The sequence below is a fragment of the Dipodomys spectabilis genome, unplaced genomic scaffold (assembly GCF_019054845.1).
Source record: "Dipodomys spectabilis isolate Male_0828 unplaced genomic scaffold, ASM1905484v1 ptg000023l, whole genome shotgun sequence".
In the NCBI taxonomy this organism is placed as follows: domain Eukaryota; kingdom Metazoa; phylum Chordata; class Mammalia; order Rodentia; family Heteromyidae; genus Dipodomys; species Dipodomys spectabilis.
This window is the reverse complement of record NW_024870700.1, coordinates 4,508,645-4,523,679: the sequence shown is the minus strand read 5'-3', so window position 1 is coordinate 4,523,679 and position 15,035 is coordinate 4,508,645. Positions and strand designations below refer to the sequence as shown.

Below are 15,035 nucleotides of genomic sequence, written 5' to 3'. Positions count from 1 at the left end.
GAAATGGACAGAATCCTAGGTTTTTGAATTGGTGAAACTGTGACAGTTCATATTGGTCTCTCACACTACTTAAGAAACCCAGATCAACTCCCATTGTGCTTCTGAACAGACAATAACTCATTCCACAAATATTTGTATATCTGGGACCTCAAAAACTCAAGGATTCTGGAAAGGAAAACAGAGAAGGAAGAAGTTGCCTTTCTCTGGGACCTTGCTCACTCTCTCTTTCACAATAAATAAGTAACCATCACTAGGCTAGAATTTAATAAGACAAAGAACTCCTGAGTACAGGACAATGTGTTGCTATATACTTCTTTGTGCTTTAGCAAATTCATCTGGATCTTAGCGCTTGCCATAGAGCATGTAGAAGTTAACACAGGAACATGTAGGTAGAATGTAGCTGATAGGGTTACTGGGCATAAAAGTGGTATTTATCAAGACAAAATCCAGAAACAGAAGAGAATCTTAAAGACCTGAAGATTTTCTAATCTAAACCAATTAAGAAGCTGGGCACGGGAGGCTCATGCCTGTAATCTTAGCTACTCAGGAGGCTGAGATCTGAGGATGCGGTTCAAAGCCAGCCTGGGCAGGAAAGTCCTTGAGACTCTTATCTCCAATAAACCACTAGAAAACTGGAAGTGGCGCTGTGGCTCAAGTGGTAGGGCGCTCACCTTGAGCTGAAGAGCTAAGGGACTGCACCCAGGCCCACTTTAAGCTCCACGACCAACCAAAAAAACCAAAACAAAACAAAAACCAAATTAGGTAATATAAGTTCTAATAAATAATACTTTAATAGCTTTGAGAAATAAAAGCATTTACCCCAACAACAGTTGGGTTATATTTTGAGCTAGTTCCCAAATCAGAGCTTTCTATTGGACAGACACAACCTTAATAAACCTGTCAGCAATAGAGACCAAGATCCATGACTTAAGTATGGCAAAATACCCCAAAGTGCAGTTCTATATTACCTAGTCACAGGGAAAGATACATTTAATTAGAGATTGCTGCACAGATTAAAATAACTATTTCAGACAAGCACTGGTGGCTCATGCTTGTAATCCTACTTACTTAGTTCTGAGGATCACAGAAGGAAGCCAGCCAAGGCAGGAAAGTCTGTGAGACTCTTATCTCCCATTAATCAGAAAAAGTAAGAAATGGATGTGTAGCTCAAGTAATAGAACATTAGCCTTGGGCCAAAAAGATAAAGGTTAGAGCTCAGGACCTGAGTTCAAGCCCCAGGACTGCACAAAATAATAACAAAATAAAAGCAAATAACTATTTCAAATCATCTTTTCCCCTGAGTATTAAAGGTCATTATTCCATTGAGGGAAAAAAAAATACTGGTGCAACTCACCAATGGTGAGAAACGCTTCTGACTGTGTGGTGCCATGCTTATTTGTGGCTTCACAGATGTATTTCCCAGCATGCTCCTGAGTAACCGCCTGAATAGAGAGGGAACTTGAGCCAGCTCGGGACATGATGAAGTAGACAGGCTCCAGGTCAAGACCTCCAGGTCTTAGTAAGTGGGACTTTCGAGTTTTAGACCTAAGGACTTGAGACGGATGGCTGGTTATCAATCCCCGACTGCCATACCAACGTATGACTGGAACTGGCACTCCAGTGGCATTGCAGGACAAAGTAACAAGGTCTCCATCTACCACCTTTGCACTTGCTGGCCCTGTGATTATAACTGGCTTGAATCCACTGTCTATTAAAAAAAAAAAGAATCCATACACCAACAGTTAGGAACATTGTGGTATCTACATTGCAAAGCAATTTCATACTAGTATAGAAATGTGGTAGTAATTATTAGAACAAAGATATCTCCCTTCCTATTAGCTCCCTTGGTGGTCTTCACCAAGTAAATTCATCAATGAAAAATAGAAAATTTCAAATCTGCACTTTGGTGGCTCATGCTTGTAATCCCAGTTACTTGGAAGGCTAAGAACAGGAAGATCACAGTTCCAGGCCAGCTTGGGAAGAAAAGTCCATGAGACTTCATCTTAAGGAGAAAGATGGCAGGTATGGTGTATATACCTGTCATCCCAGATAATACAGGAAGTCGAGAATAGGTGGCTCAAGGTCCCTGGGCACACCTGACTAGGAAGTAAGACCCTATCTCAAAAGTAACCAATGCAACTGGGAGAGAGAAAGGGAAGGGGGCACATTGTGCAAAAAGACAAGTACTCACTACCAGACTTACATAACTGTAACCCTCAGTACGTCACTTCTATAATAACAATATAAAAATTAAAAAAAAAAACAAATGCAAAAAAGGGTTGTAGGCTTGGCTCAGTGGTAGAGGGTCTTACTGGTGAGCAAAATGAGTTCAAACCCCAGTTACCGAAAAAAAAAAAAATTGTAATGGTGAACTACTAGGCATGGCCTTCAGAAGATTTCCCATTCTTCAGAAAGAATGTACATTTAAAAAAAAATCTAGGCTGCAGATGTGGCTCAGCAGTAGAGTACTTGCTAACAAGTATGAGGCTGAGTTCAAACCCCAGTCCCACCAAAAGAAAAGAAAATCTAGAATTTTCCAATAAATGTATGATACATATTTGACTACTATAAACGTTTTCTCATATTATTTACTGGCACTACTGGGATTTAAACTCAGGGCCTTTTGTATCCTAAGTAATCATTCTACCACTCGAGCCATACAACTTTGATTGCTATAAATACAAAGCGAGGAAGCCATGATCTCAGACCTTGGCATAAAAAAAAAAGGTATAAAAGGTATACAACTAGATAATATTCCTTCAGTATGGTCAGTTCTGAAGGAATCTGATTATAACGTTTGGAGAAAAATTGTTTTAAAGAAAAGTTGATGAATCATTGTATGAATCATGATTTGCTTCTAAATTAAAATGGCATCAAGTCTTGTGGTGCTAATATTCTTTGGAGATATTTTCAAGTGAGCACACAGTGGTATATTGATCAACACAAAAGGCATTTCCTCCAGCATGTCTCTTTCTCTAGACGAACTTCCCATGTAGGATGAAGCCAACCCACATATGATCTTATCAGACTTCTGAATTTTTGCTAAGTGAATGCGTGTAAAATACTGTCTCACTAGTCACAACATGAATTTCCCTGAGTACAAATCAAGTAGATTATCTTCTCACATGTTTAAGTGCTGTTCATATTTTCTCTTCTTAGTGAAATGTCAATTTTTCTATGGGAATAATTTAACTTTTTTTGCTTTTGTAAGACACTTCACAGTTTTTTGTACCTACCAGACACTATTCTGTTTAGCTATGCCTGTTACCAGTATATTCTCCTAATTTATTGTTCCTCTTTTCATTTTTAGAAGCTTTTTTTTTTTAAGGAGGATGTTTTCATTTCAACATAGTCATAGTTTCAATTAGCCTTTGTTTGGTTAAAAAGTTTTACTTAGCTGAGTGCAGGTGGCCCATGCCAGTCATTCTAGTTACTTGGAAAGCTGAGATGAGCTCAGCTTCAAGGCCAACCTAGGCAAAAAAGATTGCACGAGCATTGCCCAACACAGTAGTTCACACCAGTCATCCCAAACTAATGTGGGAGGGTAAGGCTGGTAGGATTGTGATTCCAGGCAGAAAAGACTCCATCTGTACAGATGGAAGCTGGATGCAATGGTATGTGCCTGTTATACCAGCATTGAAAGGAAGCCTAAAGTGGGCAGATCTGAGTCCAGACACACACCCTGGTGGGAAGCAAGACCCTACCCTTAAAATAACAAATGAAAAACAGGGCTAGAAGTGTGGCTCAACTAAGCTGGCAAGCTTAAAGCCCTGAGTTCCAACCCTAGTATTTCCAGGAAAAAAACTTAAGTGTTACCTACCACCTACAGCTCATATTCGCCAATATTTTCTTGATTTTTTTTTTGTTTTTGTGTTGATCTATTTAAAATCTCTAAACCACTGGAACTTATCTTTGTTTACCCAGTGATTTAATTTCTTTTCCCTCATTTTGATAACCAATTATCCCACATCAAAACTTGAACTGACATCCTCCCCCTGGCGATCTCCCATAGCAGCTCAGTCAAGTTCTTGCATGTAAATATATCTTCGGCAATCTCTATCTTGCTCCAAGAGTCTATTTGTTCCTATACCAATAGAACACATCTGAAATTACTACTTTCTTTTTTCAACTGCTTAATTCAAATCTCTCATGTTCTTTTCCTTATTTATGTGTCTTATTTATGACTAGTATCTGATTTATCTACATAAATTTTAGAATCAGTTTTTTTGGGGGGATTATCAAAATATTCTGCTGAGATTTTGATTAGAATAGCTTGAGTTTAAAGACATTTTTTGAAAAGATTACATCACTGTATAAAATCAAATTTTCCTCACTATAAACTGGAATATCTTCCCATGTAACTGGTTCTGCGTTAATCTTGCTAATATAAAAAGTGATAGTTTAGTGATATTTTCTGTTTATTGTTGGTATATAAGAAGGCAACTGATGCTTCTTGATCTTTATCTCACCCTTTGATAAACATTATTATATCTGATAATAAGATATATAATAATAATAATAATGGCCAGCCCAACTTTGGATATTCTAGGATGGCAATCCTATCAGCTGTAAATTAATAATGATTTGGGTTATTTCTTATTTCTCTTTATATTTTTATGCTGGTGATGATCTTCAGGTCAATGATGGCTAGAAGTTTTAAGGGGTGTGAATTGCACATTTCTCCACTGAAAGTTATCTTCCATATAAGTTCGTATTAAATGGCCTTTATGAAATAGAAGTTTCCTGAGAGTCTAACTTGCATACTCAATTATGTTCCAAGTTTTACTATCTCTAGTAAGATAAGCATGGTTTTTTTCTCCTTCATTCAATTAATATGGTGAATGATGTATTAACTTTTCTGACAATTTCTGGAATTTCTGATAAAGATGTATCTTTCTATACATTTCAGGCTCATTCATATTTCACTAGTGGATTTTTTTAACCTATGTCCATAAAGAAGATAGGCCTCTGATTTTCCTTTCTTGTACTATCCTTTTGTGATTTGGGCATCAAGATGATACTGACTGGAGACATTCCATCTTCTTTTCTCTGGAGGCGCTGGGTAATATTTGGAACACTCTATTACTTTCAACTTCCATAATCTCCAGAAAACCATGTGGCCTGGTGTTTTCTTTGTGGGAAGGTTTTTTTTTACTCCGAATTCAATTTCTTTCATAGTGATATGAACAGTCAGGCTTTTTATTTATTTTAAGTCAGCCTTACCAAGTTTTTTTTTTTCTCAGAATTTGCCCATATTATAGTTTGGATCTGGCCCATGTGTGGAAGGCTTGTTATGCCACTGGGTGGGGGATGAGACCTTTTAAGGGAGGTAGGGCCTAATAGAGGAAGTTGAATCCTGATGGGACATGTCCTTGGGGGTGACACTGGAACCCTGATCCCTTCCTGTCTCTCTCTGCCTCCAAGCCACCATGAGGTGAACAAACCTCCTCTACCACATGCTCCCACCAAGTGCTGTCACGTGGTTCAAAGCATGGGGCCATGTGACCTCTGAAACTATAAGCCAAAATAAGGCTTCCCACTTTTCTAAATTGACTATCTCAGGTGTTTTGTCACTGACTGACACTAGTGATTTACACTTGTAAACTATTGTCATAAAAGAAAAAAAACAGGGGCTGGGAAGGTAGCTCAGTGGTAGAGTGCTTGCCTTGCATACATGAGGCCCTGGGTTCGATTGCTCGGTACTACATAAGCAGAAAAAGATAAAAGTGGTGCTATGGCTCAAGCAGTAGAGAGCTAGCCTTGAGCTGAAGAGCTGAGGGACAGCGCCCAGGCCCAGAGTTCAGGCCCCATGACTGACAAAAAAAAAAGAAAGAAAACATTCTTTCATGTGCCATAGGGGAAGATATCCAAAGTACATGCCAGGTGAAGATCTTAAGGGATGGATTCTACCACCATTTATGTAAAAAATAAGGCATTATTATAAAAATGAATATATGCACACACATGTGATGAGTGACTGCTCAAATGTGCATATACACAAATATTCAAGAAACTCATAAAACCAATTCATTTGGTGGTAGACCATCAGCCAGTGAGCAAAAGCATCAGATACCAAATTCAAGACCTGGCCTTGGACAAAAACTAACAACAGGGGCTGGGAAGGTGGCTCAGTGGTAGAGCGCTTGCCTTGCATGTCTGAGGCCCTGGGTTTGATTCCTCAGCACAACATAAGAAAAAAGAAAAAAGCCGGAAGTGGCGCTATCGCTCAAGTGGTAGAGCACTAGCCTTGAGCTGAAGAGCTGAGGGACAGTGCCCAGGCCCAGAGTTCAGGCCCCATGACCGGACCCCCCCCAAAACAAACAAACAAACAAACAACAACAACAAAAAAGTTCTAAAAAAGACACCAGACTGGCTGTGGAATAGGAGTAAAATATGTGCTTTTAAAAACTATGTGGTATCTGTTGAAATCCATTTTTCTAAAATGGTTCTATGTTAACTTTTCACTGGGGGGAGAGGGGCGGTAGGTTCTAGAACCCAAGGCCTCACATATGCTGGGTAAGTGCTCTGGCTGAAATCCAACTCCAGTCTAAAAACTAATCTTGTCACAAGCTCAATTAAGCAAGATGGTTTCCTAACGGAAAGGCCTATCTGCCACTAGAAAGGAAAGGAACTTGAGACATGAACCCAGTTCTGGTATGGTGATAGGATTAGTTTAGCAAAAATGACTTCATTTGAAACTACTACAAAAACCTATATGTAGAGTAGAATTTCCTATGGTTCCATGACTCAAAGCCTACCTTTTTCTATCTGAAGTCTTCCAGTAGATTGCATAAATCCAATGCCATTGTCTGCTACACACTGATAGAGTCCAGAATCTTCCATGCTGACTCTAGTGATTGTCAATCCATTTCCTGAACTCAGGTGCCGGGGGGAAGGGTGAACAGGCTGTGCGTTGTGAAACCAGGTGCGGTTGGGGGCTGGGTTCCCATGAACATCACAGGTGAAATGCACCGTGGCACCCATAGACACCTTCTGGTCCTGTAGTCCTTTAGAAATGGAAGCATTTTCTGAAAATAAAACACACACATTAAACTCGATCCCTAAAGACACTCTCTTAAAATTACACACAAAGCATATGAAATTTCTCTAGCAATAAATAAGTAGCTGAAGCCAAGTTGGATTCTTTATGTATAATCTTCTATCTGCTGACGCATCCAAGAAAAATATTAGAAATATATTTTAATTTTCACTAATAGAATAAACCATGCTATTAAAAGTTACAAAGACCTTTTTTTAGATTAATTCATTTATTTATTACTTAGCTGTCCCTGTACACATGAATACAACTACATATACACAGTTTCCAATTCTCTGCTTCTCTTAATATTTACTTCAAGTGATTAGTTTTATAATAAAGTCACATTAGAAAATGGAACTTTATTCTGACTACTGGTGTAGTCCTGCTCCTTGTTTCATTTTTAATTCACAAATACCCTTTAAATATCAGTTAGAACCTGAAAATGGCCAGATTTTTAAATATTTATATTGAATAAGGAACGTCTTACCGAGAACATTAACCATGTAAGTGACATGTTTTCTGTCTCCAGACTTGTTGCCTACCACACAGGAATAGTTCCCAGAGTCTGCTGGGTCGATGCTAGCTGTGGCAAGATGAGAATGTAACCTTCTCCAGTTACTTCCCAGCATAACATTCTCCCCATCCTTCAGCCAGGACACTTGCGAAGCCGGGACCCCGCTCACCACACACTCCAGGGTTACAGGGCTATGAGAAAGAACAGCTAATGTCTGCGGAAAGGCGGGGTGAAGAATCTGGAAACCGTCTGAGGAAGGGTCTGGAAAAGGAAAGAAACATCAGATATTATTAGTGAGGATTCACTTGCAGTCTCTTCCTTTCCAGATCCATAAGCATTCTCAAATAACGAAGTTCTATTTGGTAGCCAAACCACTTGTGCTAAGGCTCAAAATTTAAAGATTTTGTGGATCCTTTGGGTTCCTTCTGAATTAGTTCTTTGGATCTGTAGAGCTTCCCATAAGATTAGAAAGCACCCCATAATTGTGCTCTGACTACTAGTACCTTCAAATTAAACAGCCATGATCTAAAGACAGTCTTGCTTTTTAGTAATATCTAATTCACATCCAACCACCAATTTGATTAATATTCCATAACACAGAACATTATATTGTAATTACATATTATAATTATGTGTTATTACATTAGATTAGATGCATTTACTTTTTTGTAAGGTTTTCTGATGACAAAACAATGGGATCTGGAAAAGAAAAGTGAACTCCCTGTCCCACGCTCTTATGATTAATACACTGGAGGACTTTCCTCTGCTAATCACCACTGCTCTCCCAAATACTTACGACTCACAAGGAGCTTTTGGCCAATGGGTTCAACTTTTAATTCATGAGTGACAGGGTTATAAGCAGCACACTTGTAGGGTCCCTGGTCCTCTGAGGAGACATTCAAAATCTGAAGATTTCCTGATGGAAGGATGATGTAATTTCCTGGGGAAGGTACAGGCAGACAGTCAAGCCTCTCCTTTTCTGATGACCATAACACAACTAAAACTAGCATAAGCTCATGGTTATACTTCTGATTTGTGCATAAGACTAGCAGCAAATAAGCAATCAAGGAAACTTCACTAATTGGAGGGAAAGGAAAGTCAGGGCAGAGAAGAAAAATTAACAGTATAAGCATCACGACTGGAACAAAATCAAAGCCATCTAAAACATTTTAGCAGACAATGAGTGTGAAAGCACAAGAAAAATGTCTAAACCTCAGTTATCACTTGGACAAAATTCTACCTATAGAACTGGTCATCTGGCATTTGTTCATCGTTTATTCATTCATGGGTTTTTTTCCACAATAAATACACACTGCCAATCATGGTTTGGATATACACAGCAATGCAGAAAGAAGACAAAAGCTTATAGTCAACATTTATTCCAGTAGGGTCTTATGGGTGGCAAAGATAAAGTATGTGTGTATGCATGTGAGCTCCAGTGAGCTCATGGCCTGGTTACTGTCCCTTAGCTTTTTTGCTTAAGGCTGGCCACTCTGCCAGTTTGGGTTTCTTGGAGATAGCAGTTAATTTTTGGTTAATTCGAGACATGAGTCTTATGGACTTTCCTGCTCAGGCTGGCTTTGAACTGTGATCCTAATATCTCAGCCCCCTGAGCAGCTAGGATTACAGGCAAGCACCACTGGCATCTGGCTAAAAAAAGGTAAAGTACATATATCAGGTGTGATATATCTATGAAGAGAAACCAGGCTAAATAAAAAGACAGAAGTGACAAGATGTATTATTTCTACGGTGCCCTGTAACCAGTCTTCTCCGAGGAAGGGAGATGGTGAATGTGGGCCTAAATGATTGAGAGAGCAGGTCCTTGGGGTATTGGGAGTGTAAGCATCTAAATAACCACATGCTTTAGTTTCCTCCCTTGACTTGTGAGAGTACAGAAACTATATTTTATGTAGCTCTGTATGCGAGTCCCGTAGTATGCATAGAGCCTATTAGCAGGTTTTGCTGGTGAGCTATTGGCTTTTCACAAAAATACTTACCTGTGGAATGTTTCAGCCATTTTCCCCGGATCTTATAGCGTACCTCGGCTTTGGGGTTACTCTCTGGCACCTGGCAGCCAATGAAACCTGTGCTTCTTTCTTCTGCTCTAATAGCAGGCTTTGCTGATGAATCAAAATCACCAAGAACTGAAACAAATAAGTAAATAGGTAAATGCATGAGAATGAATGAATGCAAAACTGAATTCTCTTTCCCAAAGGCAATTTAAAGTTTAGAAACATCTGCAGCATAGCCCTTTAGGGGAGTTAATTAACCCCAGTCCTGTAGGGAGCATACTTTTGTTGTTTGTTTGTTTCCTTTGGTTTTTGGTTATTGACACAAAGCCTCTCTTTGTAGTCCAGGCTGGTCTTGACCTCATGACCCCACGGTCTCACTCCCCCCCACCATTACAAGTGCTGATATAACAGCTGTGAATTATTGCACCCCCTCAACGAGATCTTTTTATTGAGACAGCAGTTGGGGCAGAGGTGCATGCCTGAGAAATAACAGTGAAGTTATGGCACCCTATTTTTAGGAGTCACAGCTTTCAAGGGACTACTGAAAAAAAAAAGCTGCTCCTAAAACACTCAGGAGAACCATAAAGCATAATTATTCCCATTCTGTCAAGATAAATCCTCTTCCATGCAAGCCTTCAACAAAATGCACTTTTCCTCCTTTAAATACCCGTAAGACAATAAAATAACTTATGGAAATGAACCTAGGGCATAAGAAAACAAAGCAGAATATCATCTGAGTTATCTGCATCTACTAACTCAGTCTTGATTCCTTTCCCTTTAAAGTCACTGCAGATAGAGCATGGCTGGAAGGGCTCTTTCTCATCTCCAATGTCCTAGAAATTCAGCAGCCTGCCACTAGGAATGCAGCCCTCCAGTGTGTGTCTTGGAGCTGTGCATGGGTCACAGCTCTACAAAAACATTTACTCTTCTCAGTTATGACAAACTCACTACTCCTGGGGAATCCAGATTTGTTCTGTAAATAGGGGTGCCCCTACAAAGACGTTTTCCATTACTGGAAACCGTCACCATTTGAAAGGCAGATGGCTCAGACTTCCTAAGAAAAGCCACACATTCCAGATTTTCTGTAAGTTTAATACTCCGCATTCCTCTCTTTACAGTCAGTTATATTTTCTTTCCTGTTTCTTTAGCATGGTTTCAATTACATACATTAAAATCACTCAGTAATCAAGGCAAATAAAACAATTATATGTGAAAGAAAGATAAATGACTGCATGAAATAATCAAGTGTCCAAAAAAAGACAGCAGCCATTTTTGTTATTATTGATATGGAGAATTTTAAAGACTCACAAAGAAGTTGCCCATAATTCACATTAGAAAATTAAGAAACTATTTTGTGTAACTTGTTGTTTGGGATTTTTTTCCCTTTATTTTGGAGTTAATATACATTCCTAATAGGAGAGCTTTCATTGTTACACACACACACACACACACACACACACACACACACACACACAGAGTGTTATTTGAAAAATTCACCCCTTCTGCCACCTTCTGATTCTTCCCTACCCTCTTCCTCACTTTTCCCAACTAACTATTTTTGAAAATTTGTATTATTATAAAGGTGAGGCACAGAAGGTTTACAGCTTGTCTTGTATCACTTAAAAAATATTCTTATAGTTTTGTGATAGATGAAGACATTGGGCTAGAATACAGAGGTTTCAAAGAGGAAAGGATAGAATAGAACTCTTAAATTTCTCTTCACATCTCACACCCTATTTTCTCACACTACATTTTCCCCACCATTCAAACATGCAAGGACATAGTCATTCAAACACAGTCATTCAAAAAAAAAAAAATCCCACAGACAAGGACCAAACTAAACTCACCTGCAGTGGACACAGTTGCAGGGCTGCTCACAATTGCCCCGGCGCTAGTGTTGGCGATACACTGGTAGTAGCCCGAGAGGGAGGGGCTAAGAGAAAGAATGGTCAAAGTCCCCCGATGGATATTAATGTATTCCACGTTTCTATCCACTCTTCTCCCATTATGTAGCCATGAGATGTGAGCAGTCACGGGTTTAGCAGAACAGTGTAGTACGACAGGTCTGCCAAGCTTCTGGACAGCAGAGAGTGGCTCAGAAAGGAAATAAGGTGCCAGGTCTATAAAGAAATAATAATCCGAGACCAGAAGGGGAGGGAAGAAGAGAGAGAAAGAAAAGTACACTAAATATGTCTCATCTGAATCTTGATAACAAAGGCAAGCTCATAGAGGTAGATGTGGTAGTTCTTGATATTTACAAAAATTAATATAAAATTCTTTTTTTTTTTTTTGGCGATCGTGGGCGCTGAACTCTGGGCCTGGGCGCTGTTCTTCAGCTCTTCAACCCAAAGCTGGCACCCTACCACTTGAGCCTCAGTGCCACTCCCAGCTTTTTTCTGTGTATGTGGTGCTGAGGAATCAAACCCAGGGCCTCATGCATGCGAGCACCCTATCACTAAGCCAACTTCCCAGCCCTCATGCAAAGTTCTTATAAGCTGATCTTTTTGAAGAAAATGTTAGTCTAGGACTTATCAATAGTTAGATTAGACAAGAAATAATATCAGAAATAATACCAATTTAGTAATGAGGAATAGCAAACTGCTTTTTTGATGAAGTAGCTTATTGCAAAAATGAAAGTTAAGCTGGGTACTAGTGGCTCACACCTATAATCATATTGAGGAGCCTATGATCTGAGGATCAAGGTTTGAAGCCAGCCCAGGAAGACAAATCCAAGAGACTCTTATCTCCAATTAACCAGCAAAAAATCCGGAAGTGGCTGTGTCTCAAGTAATAACTCACCAGCCTTTTGTAAAAAAGCCTAGTGAGAGCACAAGGCCCTGGGTTCAAGCTCCAACACACACACACACACACACACACACACACACACACACACAAGCTAAAACCCTGAAAAAGGTAAAGCTGACTTTAAAAATAATAAGACTGAGGCTCTGGGTTCAATTCCTCAGCACCACATAAGCAAAAAGAAAAAAGCCGGAAGTGGCGCTGTGGCTCAAGTGGTAAAGTGCTAGTCTTGAGCTGAAGAGCTGAGGGACAGCGCCCAGGCCCAGAGTTCAGGCCCCACGACTGGAACCCCCCCCCCCCAAATAGTAATAATAATAGGACTTCTCTCTTCGTTTACCAGTAGGATTTGGTTCATCACTGATGTAAGTAAAGTATAAGACTTTTTCACTTCATTATTTTACCATAAAATAATTTCATGAACAATAAATTTTACTAAACTATCCATACACATTACATAGGGATGGAAAGGCCTGCTAAGGCTCAAAGCACTAAGAAAAGATCCTTAAGTTAATTAATTTAAAAAATCATGTAGCAAATCTTACAAACACCACAGAAACTGCTATTGTTAGCAAAATATTGAAGTCAAAATTTGTCTTATATAGGGTAAACATGAGGAGAGGCTTCATTCAATACCCCCACCATTCGGGTTCTCCTCTTACCTGAACAGACAGAAGAACACAGAATTGCAAGAGTAACATATAGCAGTATTGGTAAGGGTCCAAGGTCAGGATGCATAGCGCCCAATTCCAGAAGCAGGTGGGGCAGACGTCCAGAGGAAACCCAGGCCTTGGCTCACTAGAATACATTGTAGAAAGAGAAGAAAAAAAAAAGAGAGAAAGAAAATCTAAATCATATAAGTTATTGAAATCTTTACTCTGAACAACTACAGAGTTGTAAGCAAGATGGCTGTCCTCTATTTTGATGGCTCTGTATACAGTATGTCAAATCATAGGCATGTGATGATCTATGCTTTCCCAGTTTGCACATGGATCGATAGCCACTAAGTCAGAGTTAGCTTTCCTCCTGCTCCTAAGTACTAGAATACCTTTTACTTCAGAGAGAGAATCATTCCAAAAGAAAACACTCAAAGGCCTGTAGTGCATTTCTAGTTACATACCTCATCAGCATCTAAACTCAACAAAACTTCCTTCTCTATATCCCCTAAAGAGCAACAAGACCAACAAAATCACACCTAGCATTTACAAAGTACCAGAACCCAGTGCAGTGTTTCTCATACACCAAACTTCACAAGAACCTTTTATTCAGTTGGGAAACTCAGGCTCATGGGGGGAAGGGGGGAGGAATGTAGTTGAGGAAGTGGGAGGAACAGGATGGTAGGGGAAAAACAAAGGAGGAGGCAACAATACCTGATAAGAAATGTACTCATCACCTTGCTCATGTAACTGTAACCCCTCTGTACAGTATTTTCACAATAAAAAAATATTTAAAAAAAGAAAGAATATTAGGTGCAGACCTGTGTTGCGATTAAACTTGGCCCACAATGGTGAGAAGGAGTTGAGGCAGGAAGAGAGTGGAAAGAGATAAAGGCAGACAGGAAAGCGGGGTCAGATCAGCAGATGTGTAGCAAAATAATTTAGTCATACAGCAAGTATTTCCTGAATATTTGTTATTTTTATTGCATAGAATAATAAATAAATAATAAAAGCAGCACAGACAAAAGTATATGCCTTATATTCTAGTGGGAGAGATGGACACTAAACAAGATAAATAAATAGAATTAGTAAAATTACATCCATGTATCTTCAAATATGGCTAATTTTTTTCTTATCTGTGCTCTTGATGACATCCCATTCAATACTGTAAGTTCTTATGATGAGAAGAGAGGAAGCACCCCATAAAATTTTCTTCTTCTTTTTTTTTTGGGGGGGGTCTGTTCGTGGGGCCTGAACTCTGGGCCTGGGCGCTGTCCCTCAGCTCTTCAGCTCAAGGCTAGCGCTCTACCACTTGAGCCATAGCCCCACTTCCGGTTTTTTTCTTTTTGCTTATGTGGTGCTGAAGAATCGAACCCAGGGCCTCGTGCATGCAAGGCAAGCGCTCTACCACTAAGCCACCTTCCCAGCCCACACCCCATAAAAGTTTCTTAAAATGAAAGCAATACCTTAACACAGGTAATTCCCAATTGCACTTTGAAAAGTTGTATGCCATCCAACTCATCCAAACTTAGCATATTGTAGCTATCCTTTTTATTCCTGCATTTACTTATTCATATATATAATTTTAAAAGCCAACCAAAGTACATTAAGTACCTCCATACATCAAGCATCGTGCTAAATAAGTTTGGTTATTTTATCTGCATAGTCTACCATTGCTCAGCCAGGATGGCTATGGAACGTATCACTATGAAATATAACCAAATCTGATGAGCATACCACATAAATGACATTTTGAAAGGGAGAATTCTACATGCATAGTAATTTGTGCAAAGAAAGTTTAGACTGTGTAGTAATTCAAAGCAAGGCACCCTTGCAACACAGTATTTAGTAAGTCAAACCATTTTCTTTCTATTCCAGGTATTCCAATGTTTCGGAGTTGCAAGTTCAAGTTTATATAGGTCATTGATACTCAGCCTATGGACTTTCCATTTTTCCTTGCTCATCTACTTGAAAAAGTGGAGAGGAGAAAGGCCATAGTGTCATGACCCACTCAT

At 39.4% G+C, this 15,035-nt stretch overlaps 1 protein-coding gene across 1 annotated transcript in view; it reads right to left on the bottom strand.

The window, feature by feature from the left end:
* The window catches only part of Cdon (cell adhesion associated, oncogene regulated), an 83,584-nt gene that overhangs the window by 33,860 nt on the left and 34,689 nt on the right, over positions 1-15,035 (bottom strand). The window contains exons 2-8 of the mRNA XM_042674955.1: positions 13,027-13,162; positions 11,413-11,685; positions 9,551-9,697; positions 8,350-8,493; positions 7,527-7,814; positions 6,759-7,028; positions 1,355-1,708 (exon numbers count right to left, since the gene is read on the bottom strand). Of these exons, the coding sequence (XP_042530889.1) occupies positions 1,355-1,708; positions 6,759-7,028; positions 7,527-7,814; positions 8,350-8,493; positions 9,551-9,697; positions 11,413-11,685; positions 13,027-13,102 (1,552 nt within the window). The 5' untranslated portion in view covers positions 13,103-13,162. The remainder of the gene's footprint in view (positions 1-1,354; positions 1,709-6,758; positions 7,029-7,526; positions 7,815-8,349; positions 8,494-9,550; positions 9,698-11,412; positions 11,686-13,026; positions 13,163-15,035) is intronic.